The sequence below is a fragment of the Chaetura pelagica genome, unplaced genomic scaffold, assembly GCF_000747805.2.
Source record: "Chaetura pelagica isolate M959 unplaced genomic scaffold, ChaPel_1.0 scaffold464, whole genome shotgun sequence".
NCBI lineage: Eukaryota > Metazoa > Chordata > Aves > Apodiformes > Apodidae > Chaetura > Chaetura pelagica.
The window spans coordinates 473178-489942 of NW_009952981.1; the positions used below are offsets into that span (position 1 = coordinate 473178).

A 16765-nucleotide genomic window follows, 5' to 3' on the forward strand; every position below is an offset into this window, starting at 1 on the left:
GGAGACACATGATAGAGCCTTCCACTCCTGGGCTGTGGTTTGGTGCCTGTACCTGCAATGTACTGGAGGTCCCCAAGCCATTAGTGGGATTGTGTAGCTAAAGGAGCAATTCTCTCTTGGTGTGGCTTGCTTGGTGTCATGGAAATCACAAAACTTGTTCTTCTGGCTGCTGTTTTCCTGATGTGGAAGTTAAGGTGGCACATACATGCTGGTCAGTCCTTGTAAGATACCCTCAGAGGACAGAGGTTCTTTTCTAAAGTAGATCTTCAGTGTGTTTGTGGAGAACAGGTTTTGTCTGTTGTTCAGTGAAACATGTGGATGAGATGTGATTTTTTGTTTGTTTAGAAGAGTTTGTACATCTGTATTCATTATTTTTGTAGTGGATTTGAGTTTCAGAATGCTAGCAAGCTTTGCATGCAGAGCCACAGAGATATTTCAGAGTTTTATTTGTGGTATAGGTCTGCTTGCTTCTTCAGAAATATTAAATTGCATATTCATATATTAAAACAATATTTATCCCTATCTCTACTGAAAAACCCCAGGTGCCCTGGGACAAAAGCATGACCAAGGTACGTGTGTTAGCATCATCTGCAGGTGATGATATCTCTAGTTGTTGTTGTACATCAGAGGGAAGGTCATGGAGTTTTTATCTTTGTGGTGAGTGTTGAAACACAAGTCTTTGGTTTCCAGTCCTGCCTCAGTCACAGCTACAGAGTAGGTGCTGTAGTCTGTTAAGAAATCCAGAGGATGAGGCAACTTCAGGCCACATCAGGTTACATTAAACCCTTCAAGTAGTATGTATCAATCCAATAGTGTGTGGTTTCTACTCCCAGGAGTATCTTCCTGATCTTCCTGCCTTGTAGATTGTCTTTCCTTACCAGCAAAGCCAACATGCAGATTTTGAGGAGTATGGATTATAAACCCTTCTTTTAATGTTGTAACTGTTAGCAGTTCACATTCAAAACACATTCTGTGCAGATACTTTGTGCACTCAGTGGTTTCCAGCACGTGTAAAAGGGACTGGCAGCAGGGGCAAGAAGTTGTTGTGTCTCAGGGATGTTGTGCTAGTCTGCACATTTTTGTGTGGCAGTGTTTTTCTACTTCTGGTAAATGCAGAAAATCCAGCTTTTAGCAAGCAACTTGACTTGAGATCTGTTTTATGCACACTTTTTAAACCCCTCTTTATTCGTTGGCACAGCCAACTATTGAAACAACTTTTCCAAGTCTGGTGGTTGTTTTAAAGTAAGTATCTTGAGCTCTGAAGATTTTGTTTCGTTTCCAAGACTGCACAACAGAGCCCATTCAGAGATAGTACTTTCTAAAAGGTGAAAACACAATTGCTGTTACAATTGCAAACTCTTATTGGGACACAAAGCTCCTGGCTCATTTTACTGTGTTTCCTCAAGTGGTAAGCTGAAGATGGAACCCATTTTGGATACAGTTGATGTTTTTGTGTCCCTTCTAAGCAAAATAAATTACTAGCTGAAAAGCTCTGAATAAGTCCTAGGGGAAAATTTCTTTACCAGAAGTGAGTTTTCTTGCTCCCTTGCAGATGATGATCTTGAAATTTAGAGCTCATTTCAGAGGGATGCTGTTAATTTTCTCCATTTTTGCCCATACCCATCTCTTTACTACCTTCAGTTGCATGTCTTGTGCAGCTACTTGGCAATACCGCTGACTGGAGCATCATTAGGGCTGTTTCAAGAGGATATTTTGGGTGGTTGTTTTTTGTTTTGGTGCAGGCACAATGAAGATAGTAGCATGACTGAGGTGAAATTCTGTGTTGTGATTATTGGGTGATACAAATAGTAGCATCTGATTAGCATGGAGTGCCAGACGTCCAGTGATTCAGAAGTACTCTTTCTATGCCACTAGTATAGAAATCCATTCACAGAACATGCTTTTGCATTTTAGCTGGTGGGGAATGCGTTGAACTTAGTACTAACTAACCCCTTCAACTCTTGGCACTTTTGGAAGAACAACTTACCAGCTACTTTAAAAAGGAGTGTCTGTAATCTTCCACAGTTGAACGACTGTGTGTTTTTTGGGTGGAACTTTTAATGTCAAATCCCAGTACTACTGTGTTGGCCTTGAGCAGAGTTAGACCCAGGAAATAATATGATGGCTAGAGAAAAGGGAAGTGCAAGCAAACTTCTGCTAAGGGTTTTGGGTAGGAGCTGCCAGGTTTGACTCACTGCACCACTCAGCAAACAGCCTGTCCCTGGTGGTGCATTTGCTCTTTCTGAAGAACAAAAAAAGCATAATAAAAGCTGTTTCTCTTCAAGCTAAGCCCTGAAGGAAGTGCTTCTCTTCTAGGTATACTGCAGCATCCCGATGGGACTGTCCTGAAGCAGTTGCAGCCACCACCTCGTGGCCCCAGGGAGCAGGAGTTCTACAACAAGGTGAGGGCCCTGGGCGTGGAGGGCACTGGCTGGCAGCAGGGAAATGCTGGTTGGGCTTCCAGCAGAAGTACTTCTTCAGTGTTGCAGTTGGGAAAGTGCAACCTACATAGCTGAATGGTAGGTCACTGACAGCCCTGTTGTGCTATCTCTGCTCTCCAGCACTTTCTCCTCTTTGAATGTTTGTCCCTGTGCCAGACTTACTTCACTCACAGAGCTGAAGCTTGCTTGTTTGCTCGTGGGACAGCAGGTTTTTCACAGCATCTAAGGTTTGATTGAAGAGCCTTGTGTTCTCTCCAACTACAATGAAAGGGTGGTATGTTTGATCCCACCTTTCTCATCTTGCCAAGTGTCTCAGAATTGGTTGCATCTAAATTTAGTGTGTCTTACACTTCCATCTAGTCTGGTTTATTGCTGGAACTCTTCGCTGTGTTCAAACTGTTCACTGCATTAAAACTCAGCTCCTTTAAAAAGTCCATAAAAAGTGAAACTCTCCTGTTGTTTTAACTTTTGTTGGCTGCATTTTTCCTGTTGCTCATCTTCAGTTTGCTTTATCAGCAACTTTAATAATACAAACCAGAAAAGCTGTTGCTTTTTTGTCTTAGGAGGGCAAACTGTGTTTTCCCCTTTTCCCCTTACCAACCTACTTGCCTGTGGTTGTCCATCAAGTGTTTTCCTATATCAGCTTGATATGTCTTCCTTTTCCATGACTTATCAGGTCCAAAGTACTGTAGAAATCTCCATGCAGGATGAGAGAGGAGTCTTGAGACCCTCTTTGTTGTGTTACTTGGTTTGTGGTTGGTTTTTTTTCCTAGAAGGGTATTAATTAAAGTTACCAAAAGGCCTTAGGTATTTTGTGGAAATGTCTCAAATTAAAACAGACTAAGCAACCTGCTCTAAGCAAACAGTGTGTTTACACACCAGTATTACTTGACAGTTCTCATGATGGGATTGCTAGACAGAACAGCAGCTCTTGAGTTAGTGGGAGCCAGTTAAATCTAGATGTAAATATTTTTCTGAGGTTTCTCAGTGACTGTCATTTAGATGAGGTTAAGAAAGATGCAATCCAGCCTGAGGGGTAGCTATTCTATTCAGTAGAAGGAGAAAGCTTGAAGATAGTCCCCTGTGAGTGCCAGGCTACTTATTCTTCTGTGGAATCCTGAGGTTTTGCTGTGTAAAACGGAGAAGGTGAGAGGAGGAAGCTTAAGCACTGCTTAGACATTAACCATTTACAGCACGAGCTTTTGCCTGTTGCTTAGATTCACATCACAAGCCCTGAGCAAGACCTTGGGCAAAACCTTGGCAAAAAGAGATTTGTATTGGTCCCATTTTTACTGTGCCCTGTCATAGTGGAAGGAGTCAGGTCTCAGTGCTGGTAACTTGATTCAATTATGTCTTCCAGGGCCTTGGTGGGTTGCTTCCAACACTGATTTTTGTGGTTAAAAGCCATGTGGGAATGAGGTTGGGCAATTACTGAAAGATAATGGAGGAAGAGAAAGGTACATGCACAGTTACTTGTGCATGGGCTGGAATGCTTTTTTGTGGGAGAAGGGAAGGAGAGCAAATGCAGCTATGTTACACAGGTGAAGGTCTTGGGGATTTGTGGCTTCTCAATTATTAACTCCTATCATGGTTGCTCTCGGCATGAACCACATGATGTGGGATACAGACACCTGAGCTCTAGTCTGGTTGTTGCAAGGTAAGGATTACTGTGGATTGTGAGGTTCAGCGTAAGGTGCAGTTTCATGTACAGCTTGAGCTGATACACTAAATAGCTCATTGCTGCCGAGAGAGAAGGGCCTTTCTTCCATTTCCTGCCTTTCCCAGTGATGTACTGGTGCTTTTTGGGCAGCAATGAACTGATTTGAAAAGGCAGCAGAACTTCCCTGTGTTGGTAGTCTTCTGTCAACTTTGGTGATTGAATTGATAAGGAGTGGGAACAAGGGCAGTACTGTACTGGCCTGTTCTAGTGACTGAGCTCAACATTTCTTCTGGTCTATAATCAAAATTATTACCTTGGAGTTGGCTAATGAGCCTCCAGAGAATGGAGGAAGGAGAATTTTACTACTTCTTGAGGCAAGGGGTTGTTCTCAAGGCAGTTGGGTACAGGAGATGGTGAGAAACAGTGGAGAAATGAACCAAGGGAAACAAGACTCATGTATCCCAAGCTGTAACTTTGTCAGCTAAACAGCAAATCCATTGATAAGGTCAAACCAGAAGGTTACCCATTAGCACATGTGGATTTATCATGACTTTTTTTTTTTTTCTGCACCTGTTTCTTTCATATGCACTTAAAACTGCTTTGTCTGTAATGACAGATCAGTCACCACTTGCTTTGCATGCCACCTTCCCCTGGCCTGGATTAAGAGCAGCACCCCAGTACCTGGGCCAGGAGCAGGTTGGGGCTTTTACATATGTGTAAAGCAAACTTCCTCAGCTGAAGCAACTGAGAACACTCCTGTAGCTGATGGTAGCAAGAGGATGATGTCCAGTTTCAGCTGGACAGCAGGTACTGCAGGTCTGAGGTAAAGGTGTCTCCCAATAATCAGCAGTGACCAGGGAGCGATGTTACACCATGTAGTCCAAGTGCTCGTGAGATCAAGGTTGCAGGGGATGTGTCATCGTGGAAGATAATAGGACACTAGCAGGTAAATTGGAATATAACCCTGATATATTTAACCTGATACCAGGTAGATACTATCTTCTTTCTGGACAAATCTGTCTTCTCTGAAACAGGCTGCTTCAGTGAATCACCAGGAGTTTTATCCCTTGTGATGGTTGTTTTCTGTTGAGCATAAAGCTGAATGCTGACCAGGAGAGCCCAAACAACACGGGCTTCTGTTTTGGAATGGAAGCTTGAGCAAGACATTGATCTGAAACTGGGACCTATAGATCAGCCTGCTCAGAAGTGGGTGGCAAATGGAAGTTTTGAGGTATTTCACAGGTCGTTGTCAAAGTGGAAAACTGGAAAATCTCTCTACTAGTTCCTACTCAGACCACTAGGTTGTCTTTCTCTTTTCCTGAGAGTGTAGTTTGAGCTCAGCAGTTTAAAAAATAAACACCCTCTAGAGACCAGTGGTCAGTCTTAAGAAATTATTTCACTAAGTAAATCCAAGTTTTATCTCTTCTGGAATAGTATGTGTCATTCTCTACAGCTGGGGAAATGGCTTGCCAGGATTCTGTGTCATGAGGGAGGGGAAAAGCAGAGTATGACAAGATTATTGTGAATATCTTCAATGATAAAATGTAGTAGAAGAATGAATTGTTTGTAGTCATTGTTAATCACTTACTGTGTGTTGCTTAACTTAACCACTGCAGTATGACTTTCCAGTGGTAATGTCTACTTGCTGTTGAGTTCTGTAAATATGAGTAATTATCAAATCAAAATAATATTTCGATTTTGTTCCTGACAACTCTCTTCCTGTAGCAGAGGGCATGAACTTTTACAAACACAGGGTGCATAGCCATGAAGTGTTTTACCAGGTTTTCTGATACCCTTATCTTGATAAATGCTGAGGTTGTTTTTTTTTAACCTTGAACAGCTACAAAATACTTTGTTTTCTGTAGATAGGAGCAGCAAGAGAAGGAAAAAAAAATGGAAGTTGAGAGGTTATGTTTTTTTCAGGACTATCTGCACTGATGATCAGTTGTTTCCATCTAATGGGAATAATTGGTGAGAATGGGTAGGCAGAGACACTCTGGAGGACTGTTTTTAAAGGAGTTTGAGGAGGAAATAGTAAGCAGAGATGTGGAAACAGGAAAATAGTGTTGTTTGAAAGGACAGTATAGTATCTTGTGTACCAGTGACCTGATTCCATTGAAGAAATCAAACTGGTAGAAGGTAGAATGTATTTCTGGTCGGCTACACATGCATGCTAAGGGGTCCACAAAAGTGTCCCAGCAGTTGGCTTCAGCTGCTTTATGCCAGGGCACACTGATACATGCTGAAACTGCTTGATTTAATTCAGCAGTGTTGGGAGAGCCTATGAGCCCTCCTACAGGGACCTTTTCTAGCAGATGGGTTGGGAACTGTCAGAAAAGGACCCTTTGAAAAGGTTAGTGCAGCTGCTGTAGGAGGTAAAACCTCCCTGCTTAGCTCTTGACTCAGACATGCAGGGCTGTACCCCAGAGCACTGTGTGCCAGCATAACTCTCCTGATTTAAGAGCTGTCCTCTTCAACACAGGGTTTTCCTTCACTTGTCACGTCAAGAATGCAGCATTGTAGAAACTACTGTCCTGTTGGTGCCTCAAAGAGGGGGAGGAAGCTGGAATGTCAGGCTGTAAATAGGGCAGCTGCTTTTGTGGGCATGAAAAGATAGAGCTTGGGCTGCAAATACCTGAATCTGAGGAAGAGAGAACTTGCATTTGCAGGTGTGTTTTTAGCAGTAAGGGGTGGAGTGTTTCTTACATTCAGCAGGGCAAAAGAAGGTGGTTGGGCTATGTTGAAGTGGCAGCTCTTTGATTTCTGGTTCCTGACATTGACTCAGTGGGGCTATAAACCTGTTACAGTGTGTACCTGTGCTGAGCACAGCATACTGAAGGTTTTAAGGATGCTAATGCAGGAGCTAATAATCTGAGATTTTATGCTTAATGGATCAATAAATGTTCCTGTAAACTTTTATTTGAGTAGCCCTTCTGCTCTTCTACATTGACAGCATGGTGCTTGGAGCAGTACAGCTTCCCCCCTCATCCTGCCTGCTGTCCTGTCCTGAAGAAGAAGCTCTTGCAGCATGGACAACTTCCAGGATTTACCTTTTTTTTACCTCCCCCATTTTCCAGTGGCTGCATGTCAGAATTGTCATAGCTGGTTCTTATGATACAGCCAGGTGGTGGCTCCAAATAATAAGCCTGCAATATCACAAGGTTTCCAAGGCTGTTGTAAAGCAAGTCTTACTCTTATTCTCAGATACCCTTATCCCAGAGGGCAAGGGTAATTTTGGGAGGTTGGAATGAAAAGGATTTCAGGGTTCTCCCAGTTGCAGCTCAGGCCACTTTCTACCTCTTACCCTAGTGCTGGGGAACAGAGGGAACTGATTGACCCCACGTAGCACTGGGGAAAGATAACTAGGCTTGTCCTCTGGCCCTTCTGGATAACAGCTCTTCCACCCTTTGACAGGTAATGACAGCTCTGTTAACTGCTGTAGCAGTACTCTGAAAGTTCAGGGTTTGAGCCCTGCTGACATAAGATATGAATGCAAGGAAGCTGTTACCACTGCAGATAATAGAAATTGTTTGTCACTCTTGTTACATGTCCTGAAAACAAAGCCAGGATGTAAGACACACAAATAGCTCCAGCATGTGAAAGAGGTTTACATTAGTTAGGTGAGAGTCAGGCACTTGAAAGCTGGGAAATCATGGTTTCATAGTTGCCTGCGCAGTTGTTGTCCTGAGCTCTTGTTGAATGCATCTTAGTGCAGCTTTCACCAGGGCAATGACCTGTCTTTCTGTTTTGCTTACCCTGAAGAACTTACTAACTCATTTTACAACCTGAGAGAAGGCAGAATTAATATCATTTGTGCAGTTGTGCAGTGTCTCTTGTGTAACAGTTCATCTTTGTCTCTGTGGCCAGAGGATAACGAGTTAGTGAAGACCCAATTACATTAATATTCCTGAAGCCAGAGTTCCTTGTGCTGCTGTGGTTATAGAGAAGAAATGTGCAGGAAATATCTTCCCTTTACTCTTTTATTCTCAATAACCTGCTGCTACTCCTATGCCATGGGTTTTCATTGCTGCTTGAGGCTTGCTTCTCTTTTGCCTTGTCTCCTTTTAATTAGCATTCAAGCAGCTTCAGGCAGTGCAGGAGACTTCTGGTGATGTCCCTCCCCCTCCATGGCATAAAATCAAGCCAGCAGCCTGAAAGATGTGTTTTGGCCTGAAAGCTTTTGCATAGAGTTGCAAGAACTGACTCAGAAGGCTCAGCCCCCTTTCAGCCTATATAGCACAAATCAGGATAAGGCAGCTTGTGTTCTGTAAACTGTTCTCTGGTAGTGACAGAGAAGGAAAGGGACTGGGGAGGCAGAGCATGTCTTGCTTCAGGATGGATTGCCCCATTTTGTAAACTCAGTTAACTGGTTTTATAGTCTTGATTTAGATTGTTGTCCTTGACTGAAAAAGGAGTGGATGATGGCCATCGTGCTGCTATTGTGTACTAAAATATCTTTATCCTGTGATCAAGTCTCCAGCTAAGGTTCTGATTTTCAGTCTTGCGTGGATGAAGCTTGGAGAAATAGGATGTACCTCTTATTTTGGGGATGCAGTGCCTTGCCCAGGCCTTTCCTTATGACCACATTGGGAGCTGTAGCTCAATATCCCATAAGGTTACCTTTGGCTGTGGCTCATTCAGCTACATCCAGATCTGCTGCATCTCCAGAAGAGGTACTGAAGTATACAAATCATCTGTTTGCAAGCACAGCACATTCTGGTACAGTTCTGCCCTTGGCATCCTTACTCCTGCTGAGGAACTGCCAGGGAGGGACTCTTGTTTTGCTGGGGGAACAAGCAAATTGAAGTTCTCAAACCAGTGTGTGAAGTTGCCTCACACTCTATACTTCAAACCACAAGCCTGCACAGAAGTATTGTACTAGAAGAGAGAACATACAGTACTCCTCAGCTAATGAGGAAAAAAAACAACATGGCTTTTTGACCAAGCTGTGAAATACTGGCAGTTTGCAGTCAAGACTTGTCACATCAGGAGTTGTCTGAGAGTGATGGAGGATGAAATGTAGGTCCAAGAATATGCTGAATTCCTACTACTGTCCTATAAACAGTCTTTTTTTTTTTTTTTTTGTGCTTCAGATGACTGTTGACTGACTGACTGTACCAGGACAGTAGGGCCTACAAAGCATGGCAGATGTTTGTGGTTCTTTGCAGTCTGTAGCTTTGGAAGGGACACACCATGTGGTGGAAGGTTAACCTAGAAGGTTCTGCTGAGCATCAGTTAGTTACCCATTGCTCCTTGTGTATTGCAGAATAAACTGCAACCTGCTTTAATAAATCTAAGAAAACCTCATAAAAGGAGGCAGTAAAAGGCCATTATTGCCATTTGGTGCTATCGGGGAGCTGCTGGGTGGGGTTGGTGACAGTCTATAGTCCATGCTGTGTCAGTAAGCAGGAAAAAATACCCAGTTCCCTTTACCAACCTGATTTTGAGGAGAATTCCTTCCCAAGAGTAGATCAAACTGAAATATAAAGGAAAAATGCTTAGGTTTTTAAATGGGATTCAGTTAAAGCGCAGATCTCCTGCTGTCCCATGCAAGTGCTAATTATTTTTCAGACTGGATCCAATATTGTGTGAACTTCAGTTATGGATATTTCAGAATGTAGATAAACCTAGTAAAGGTCTGTTGGCATTATGCAGAAAACATAGCACTCTTGGTGCTGTAAGTTAATTTAGAAGGAAGAGATGGTTGGTGGGCTGCCAATGTGGGCTTGAGGAACATGTAGGTTGCCTCCTGGAAAACAAGTGGAAAAATCAAGTCTGTGAAAATGAAAATTCCAGTTTCCAGATTAAAAAAAAAAAGAAAAAAGAAAAAAGGAAAAGATTGTCATATGAGCATGTTGCATAAAATCAGGTCTGTGTATGTGTGGAAAGAGGTATGACTCCCCAGTTGCATATGGTGGAAAAGAATGTTGTGGTGTTTTCTTGGTCATCCAGGTACTGGATTTTAACCATAAGAAAATGTAAAAGTCCATTAAGTATCATGTTGAATTTCCTGCTGTGTAAGCAACATGCTTGTTAAAATTCTTGTGATACCTGATACTTAGGGAGCAATTCAGTAGTGATTATTTTTCAATGTTGGAGTATTTATTTTTCTGACAGTGTGTCTGTGTGTCTATTTTATATATACACACACATATTTATATAAATAAATCTTCCTGAAGACAAAGCAAAACAAATGACTTGGCTCACCTTACCTGAGTGTATGAGAATCCACTTACCAGGTAGTTAGCCTGACTGGAACAGTCTATGATCAAAGGCTTCCTAAGGCTTCTTAGTGTTGCTGTTACTGTTCTTCTTTTTTGTTTTATTCCTCCTGTGTTTCTAGCACAGATTAGTGCTGTGTTTGTCCCTTCTTGCCAGTGCTGAGCAAGGGGGTTTCTGACAGGTTTGGGAAGCAGCAGCTGATGTGCTTGTCCAGCAGTGGGTGAGGGACTGTAGCTGACTCTGTAACCTCCGGTTTCTGCACAGGCCACATGTAGGTGGGATTCTAAAGACTTAGTTATTGAAAGCTAACGAAAAAATACCTCTACTTATTACAAACCAGCTGTTTTGATATTAGTGTATCTTCTCTAACAACTGAAAACCCCTGCACTTGGGCAGAAGGTATCAGAATAGCTCTTGGGCTGTTGTTTTTAGTCCTTGTGGAAAGGGGTTGTTGCAGACTTTCCCGGAGTTATAAGCCGTCGACTAAAATTCCTTGTTGGTAGATGCCATTCTTCACTCTCCATTAAAGAAGTTAATAAAAATAATAAAAGAAAAATACTATTACCAGCAGCCTCTGCCTTGGCAAGTATTCTTACCACCCAGCAGAGCCTGTTGCTGTCAGAGGAGCTTTTGATGTAGAAACTGATTGGATAACACTTGCAGGGTAGCCCTTGAAATGATCACCTGGGATCATTTGAGTTGAGTTGGGAGTTGAGTATTCTGGAACAAGAGGTAGGGTATACTAGGAGATGGTAAAATAGATAGTTGCTGGAAAAATACAAATAATTTAGATGAATAAAGTTTTCGAAATGAAAGGGAGCGCAAGCAGGTGTTTTTATAGGAAGGTAAAGACCTAGTTTGAAGCATTTTGGAGGTATTAATGGTAGATAAACCAGAGTGCCTTGGTCTGGCACCTTGGGCTGAGCCACCTCCAGGTGCCTCTCAAACTGTGGGACCAGCTGGATGCTGACATTGCTGCAGGGGAAGGGGTGAAAATGTGTCTGTTAACTGTGGTTGCCCCACCTCAGGTTTGCTTAAGCTGCCACAAGGCTGCACCTTTAAGTGATGCTGCAGTAAGTTCTTGGAGAGGGCTGCCTCTTGCAGTGTCAGGGAGAAAACCAACCCAGCTTATGTCTGTCGGGACTTGGTTCCCCCTTGTGTCTCTTTGAAATGTAAAATTAAATTTTGCCTATTAGTATGAGTGCTTCAGGGTTCCTCCCACCCCTTTTTCTCTCTTACTCCCTAGCTGGAATCTTTGGGATCAGATAGCTTTCCAGAAACAAAGGGTAATGCTTATTCATGTTCTCAGAAAGTAGGACAGTCACATTGGCTTATTTTTCCTTCTGTCCTATTGTTCTACCATTTCACTTCTGTTTCAGTAATTTCAGTGATCATTTAAGCTTGAACTCTTGAATAGTTGGAGTTGCTTAAAAAATTCTTGGAGCAGAAAGTTGGTACAAAAGCACTTTGGCTGCTTTCTTTGTTCGATTTGCTTCTGTGTCTGTGAGGATTTGGATGTGTCAAGGTGGTGGTTTCTGACCAGGTCTGTGTCTTCCAGAAAATGCTGGGCAGTATTAATGTGCATTGCAGGAACAGAGCAGTCTTTTGGCACAGGAGCTGTAAAGAGAGAAGAGGGAACTGGTTGTACCATACTTCCTGGAGGGAGGGATGAGTTGGCAAAGTGACTTGACTTACTGCCTTGAAATTTGCTGGGTGTCTGGCTGCTGGAGTGTTTGCAGTGGGCAATGTCAGGACAGAGTCACTGCAGCTCTACTGAGTGTTTGCTAGGTGTTGTCAAAGAAGGAAGAGTAAGGAAGAAGGGGAGAAGGAGCATTTAACGGCTTAAAACTGAGACTTCCTTAGCAGATGATGAGCCTTATCAGATTATTTTAGGTATTTTCTCTTTATTTTGGCTCCTGGCAGAGAGTACCTCATGTGAGATGTGCTCTGGTCAATTCTATGTAGAACTGAATCGAGTGGAGACCTTGACGTGCAATTTGCCTTGTAATTTTGGACTCTGTTCACCTAAAAGTCCTGTAACCTGCTTAGGAGGCTCCTTAAGAGCTGTTAATGTAAATAGAGCCACCTATGCTTAGATACCTGTGTGGATCCACCTCACTGGCTATCTTCTTTAAGAGCTTGTATTTTTATATTTTTTTAAGAAAAGATTAATCAGATTATGGTGCCTGAGGGATCAGGCTTTGTTGCACATCCTGAAAGAAGAGTTATCTTAGATTTCAAAGGGCTCTCAAGTTCATTGAAGACTCCAGCTCCTGTGCAGCTGAAGCTGAACAGAACATCTGATTATGCTAGTGAGTTGTGAGCGCAGGAGAGACTGAAGGGCAAGAGGAACCTCAGTTCTGTGGCAAGAGATTCATGATGAAACACAATTTTTGCAATTTTTTGTCCAGGGAAGCCTCTTATGACCACTACCCTGCTCTGTGCCCAGCTGGGTGGCTTACAGCAATGGCAGCAGCGTGTGGGTGAAGCAAATAATTAAATAATTAAAAATTGCTTTGTTACTAATCTTCAGTTGCCCAAGAATCTTGTGGGATGAAAGATGAGATAGCAGTTTGCTGTCTTGTGAAGAGGGAAACAGCTCTTGTCTTCTTGTCAGGGGATAAGGTGAGGTGTCTGCTTGTGTCCTTCAACATATTTTACTGCCTTGCCTCTGTAGTGAGTGGTGATTGGAAAGAAAGAGGGCCTGGGTGATCTGTCTCCACCCAACTTAACCTCTGATGGTTTCAGAGCAACGTGGTGTCTGCAGCTCTTCACTTAAAGCTCCAACATGGAATTTTTTCCACTCTTGCTGCTGGTGGCTGTTCCTGACTGCTGCCTTTTGGTGTCTTCATCTGACTGCTGAAGTTATGAAGCTCTACCACATCCTCAGAAATGGGTCAGGGTTTGATTTACCTCTTGTAAATCCATGCCTGGGGCTGCAAATCCTGCCAGGGTCAGCCTAAATTTGACTACATGAAACATGTGGAAAGTGGATAAAATAAGACTTGATGTTTTTCTGGCATTGTTAGAAAATGACTGGTTGATAATCATGACCAAATGAGTATCTCTCTGCGGAATTTTTGAAGCTGATTTTCATAGCCTTTATTTTTTTGGAAGGCAAGATGGCTAACTCCTGGCTATCTTTTTCTTTTTTTTTTTTTTTTTTTTTCCCTGACTCCTGGAGGAAGGATATGATTGTCACAAGTGTGTGCCGCTCTTCTTTGAAAATTGGTTCACGTGATAAGATGGTGGGGATATATCCTGATTTATGCATTGTTTTTCTGTAGATATCTTCAGTGAGAATAATGGTGTAGTATGACTTAGAGATTGGATGGTAAAATAAGCAACTCAGCCTTTAGTATAACAGCATTCACAAATATTTAACTTTTGGAATTTCTCTGGTATCAAGATATTTTGAATATAAGCACTGCTGGCTCGATGCCAGTCCTGTTTGTGGGAACAAACACTGCAGATGCTTGCAAGTCAGAACACGATGGTACCATTTGGAAAAGGCTGCAAGCGTTATTTGAGTTGTAAAGCCAAGCAGTTAGGAATTGCTAAAATCACAGCTGCTGTTCCAACCTCATTTTTTTTGGCCCTTGTACTTTGCCTGGTGTAACGGGGTGATGTAGGAATCCAGAGGGAAATGCAGTGTGAGCTCAGGTAATTAAAGTCTGTAATATAATGCACACACACTGGGAGACAGAATTAAGGTTGCACTATCATCTGTAAATCTGGAGCTTGCTAATTTGAGTGCAGGACTTATTAACTGCTCCTCAGCCCCCCAAAAAACACATTGGAAACTGAAAACTCTGCCTGATGTTGGCAGCTGGTTGTGTGTCCTGAGGCTCTGAAAGCTCTAGTTTGCTGCCTTTAGGGAATATTCATGATAGCCAAGAACAAGAGAGGGTGATGCCTCAGACTGTCCTTGAATAGCTTTGAAATAAATGCAAATTTAAAAGATGTCTTCTTCTAAATCAACTCTTTCATGTACTTGAAGATTCTCTTCAGACTACATTTCTGTCAAAGTGGTATTTTTTCATCAGGGCAACTGAAGGCTGGTCTGTGCTGCCAGAACTAGTTTCCTGTTGAAATTTCAACATTTGTTTTACCCTCCCTCTGTCGTTTATGTGATTAGCTAGTCTTTAGAAAGCTCAAAAAACCTCGAATGTCATGCTGCTTTAAATAAGCAAAAGAACATTGCCATTCTCTCAGGCAGCCCCTGTTTGCATTCAAAACCAGATGAATCTGTTTGGATCAGACTTACCAAAACAAACAGAGTGTACTTTGGATTTAAAACTAAGGGATGGTGAAATTGCCTCGGAATTAAAGTCCTGAGTAACTGGAAATTATGACTTCATAGTGTCTATTAGGCTATCTGAGCTGCTACAGGACTTATCTGGGGCATATTCTTCCTATGAGTTGGTTGCTGTAATTCGTAATGGTTGTGTTGTGAGCCCTCCAAATGTCAGCATCCTATTTACTTGCTTTTAAGCCCATTAGTTATTAGATTTTATGTTTCTAGTTTGTGCTATTGGAAGAATGTATCTTGTGATAAGTGGAATGGATGTCTCCCCTGGCTGAGCTGACACCCAAGTATTTTGCAGTTCTTGATTTGTTGGATGAAGACATTATGGACAGTTAAAGCAGAAGTAACTTAGATTTGTCAGTGTTTGCTGGAGAAATGGACCTTTTGTTAATGTTAATAATAAGAAAAGTACAGCTGCTTGAAGTGAAATTGGAATATGGTTGATATAAGTAAAATGGAATGTTTTCTTTCTCAAGGTTGTTCTGGGGTGAGAACGTGTCTTCCCTGAGTTTACCAAAAAGCAATATCTTTACAAAATAACTTTACAAATAGCAATACCTTTTGGGGCACGAGGTGTACAGTTTATTGCCATTATATTTAATTACATATGATTTATATTTATTTATAGAGCTTTAGGGGTGGTTTTGTCACATGTACCTTGATATCTGGCGTTCTGGAGGACATCTAAACGTGTAGCTTGGGTATGAAATGAGAAGAAATGCTCATGCCATGGGTACTTGGTTTGTGGGGCCTCTCTTTAAGGAGCAGAAGAGCTTCTCTCCTGCATAGGAATGAGCACAATTCCTGAAATGTCTGGACTTGCTGCTTTGCCCACACCAAACGACTTCCTCTGATCTTTATTAACTGAGTGCTTATTCTCGTTTGACGTGCAAATTCACTGCAGGCTGAGGCTGAGGTCTGTATTAAGGTCAAATGGGTGCTTTGTAAATGTTAGGTCAGACTTCTGAGAGTTTATTACTGTTTGTGGGAGCAAGATAACTTCTGGGGAGACAGAAATAATGCACTTAGTTCTCTTATGCTGAAGTTACGGTAGTGAACAAGGCATGACTGGGAGTTTTGTCTCCATTTAAAGTATCTGATTCCAGGGTATTAAAGGATAGACTGCTTGGAAGATACCCCTCCTGGGGCTCTTTTTCCTATTTGGCCTTGACTTGGAGCTCTGAAACAGTATTGCATGCTACCTGAGTGTCTTTATTGTTCCTATTATTTGAAATATATAGGAGCGTACTTGTAGTAAACTTAGCAAGTAAATCACCTCATGTTGGTGATAAAAAAGGAAGTCAAAGCAAGAGTATGATCTCTCTTTAAAAAATGGAAGTGGTCTCCAACATGTCACTTTCTCAGGGTCTGTTTTTGCCAGTAAATTAAGCAAATGAGCTCTTACTATGTTGGCCTGGTATTTCAGTTGTGTTCAGAGCTTTTCCTTCTTTGTATGCTGCATTTTTTGCCTCCATCTCTCCCTCTGCTCTTTGTCCTGAACATACACTCTTGCTCTCCTGTAAAGGCAGTGATATTGCCTCTCAGATCTCCTTAGATTCACGGGGTAAAAGAGTGTTTGTGCTGGGTGCTGTGGAATTACTTGCCTTGGCTGTGAAGTGCCATGTTAATAAACTGCCACAGTAAACAAAAATTGACTTGCTGCTTTGCCGAACTTCTGCAGCTTGGAATTATCCCTGTTTTATACATTCTACTTTTGCCTAAAAATGCAAAAATCCTGCAGGCTGAGGTCTGTATTAAGGTCAAATGAGTGCTTTGTAAATGTTAGGTCAGACTTCTGAGAGTTTATTACTGTTTGTGGGAGCAAGATAACTTCTGGGGAGACAGAAATAATGCACTTAGTTCTCTTATGCTGAAGTTACGGTAGTGAACAAGGCATGACTGGGAGTTTTGTCTCCATTTAAAGTATCTGATTCCAGGGTATTAAAGGATAGACTGCTTGGAAGATACCCCTCCTGGGGCTCTTTTTCCTATTTGGCCTTGACTTGGAGCTCTGAAACAGTATTGCATGCTACCTGAGTGTCTTTATTGTTCCTATTATTTGAAATATATAGGAGCGTACTTGTAGTAAACTTAGCAAGTAAATCACCTCATGTTGGTGATAAAAAAGGAAGT

General features: G+C 42.0%; 1 protein-coding gene across 1 annotated transcript in view; it reads left to right on the forward strand.

The window, feature by feature from the left end:
* The first annotated feature begins 560 nt into the window (after positions 1–560).
* IPMK (inositol polyphosphate multikinase) overlaps positions 561–16765 on the forward strand; it is a 34415-nt gene continuing 18210 nt past the window's right edge. Inside the window, exons 1-2 of the mRNA XM_009996412.1 lie at positions 561–569; positions 2286–2402. Coding sequence (XP_009994714.1) covers positions 561–569; positions 2286–2402 — 126 coding nt within the window. The remainder of the gene's footprint in view (positions 570–2285; positions 2403–16765) is intronic.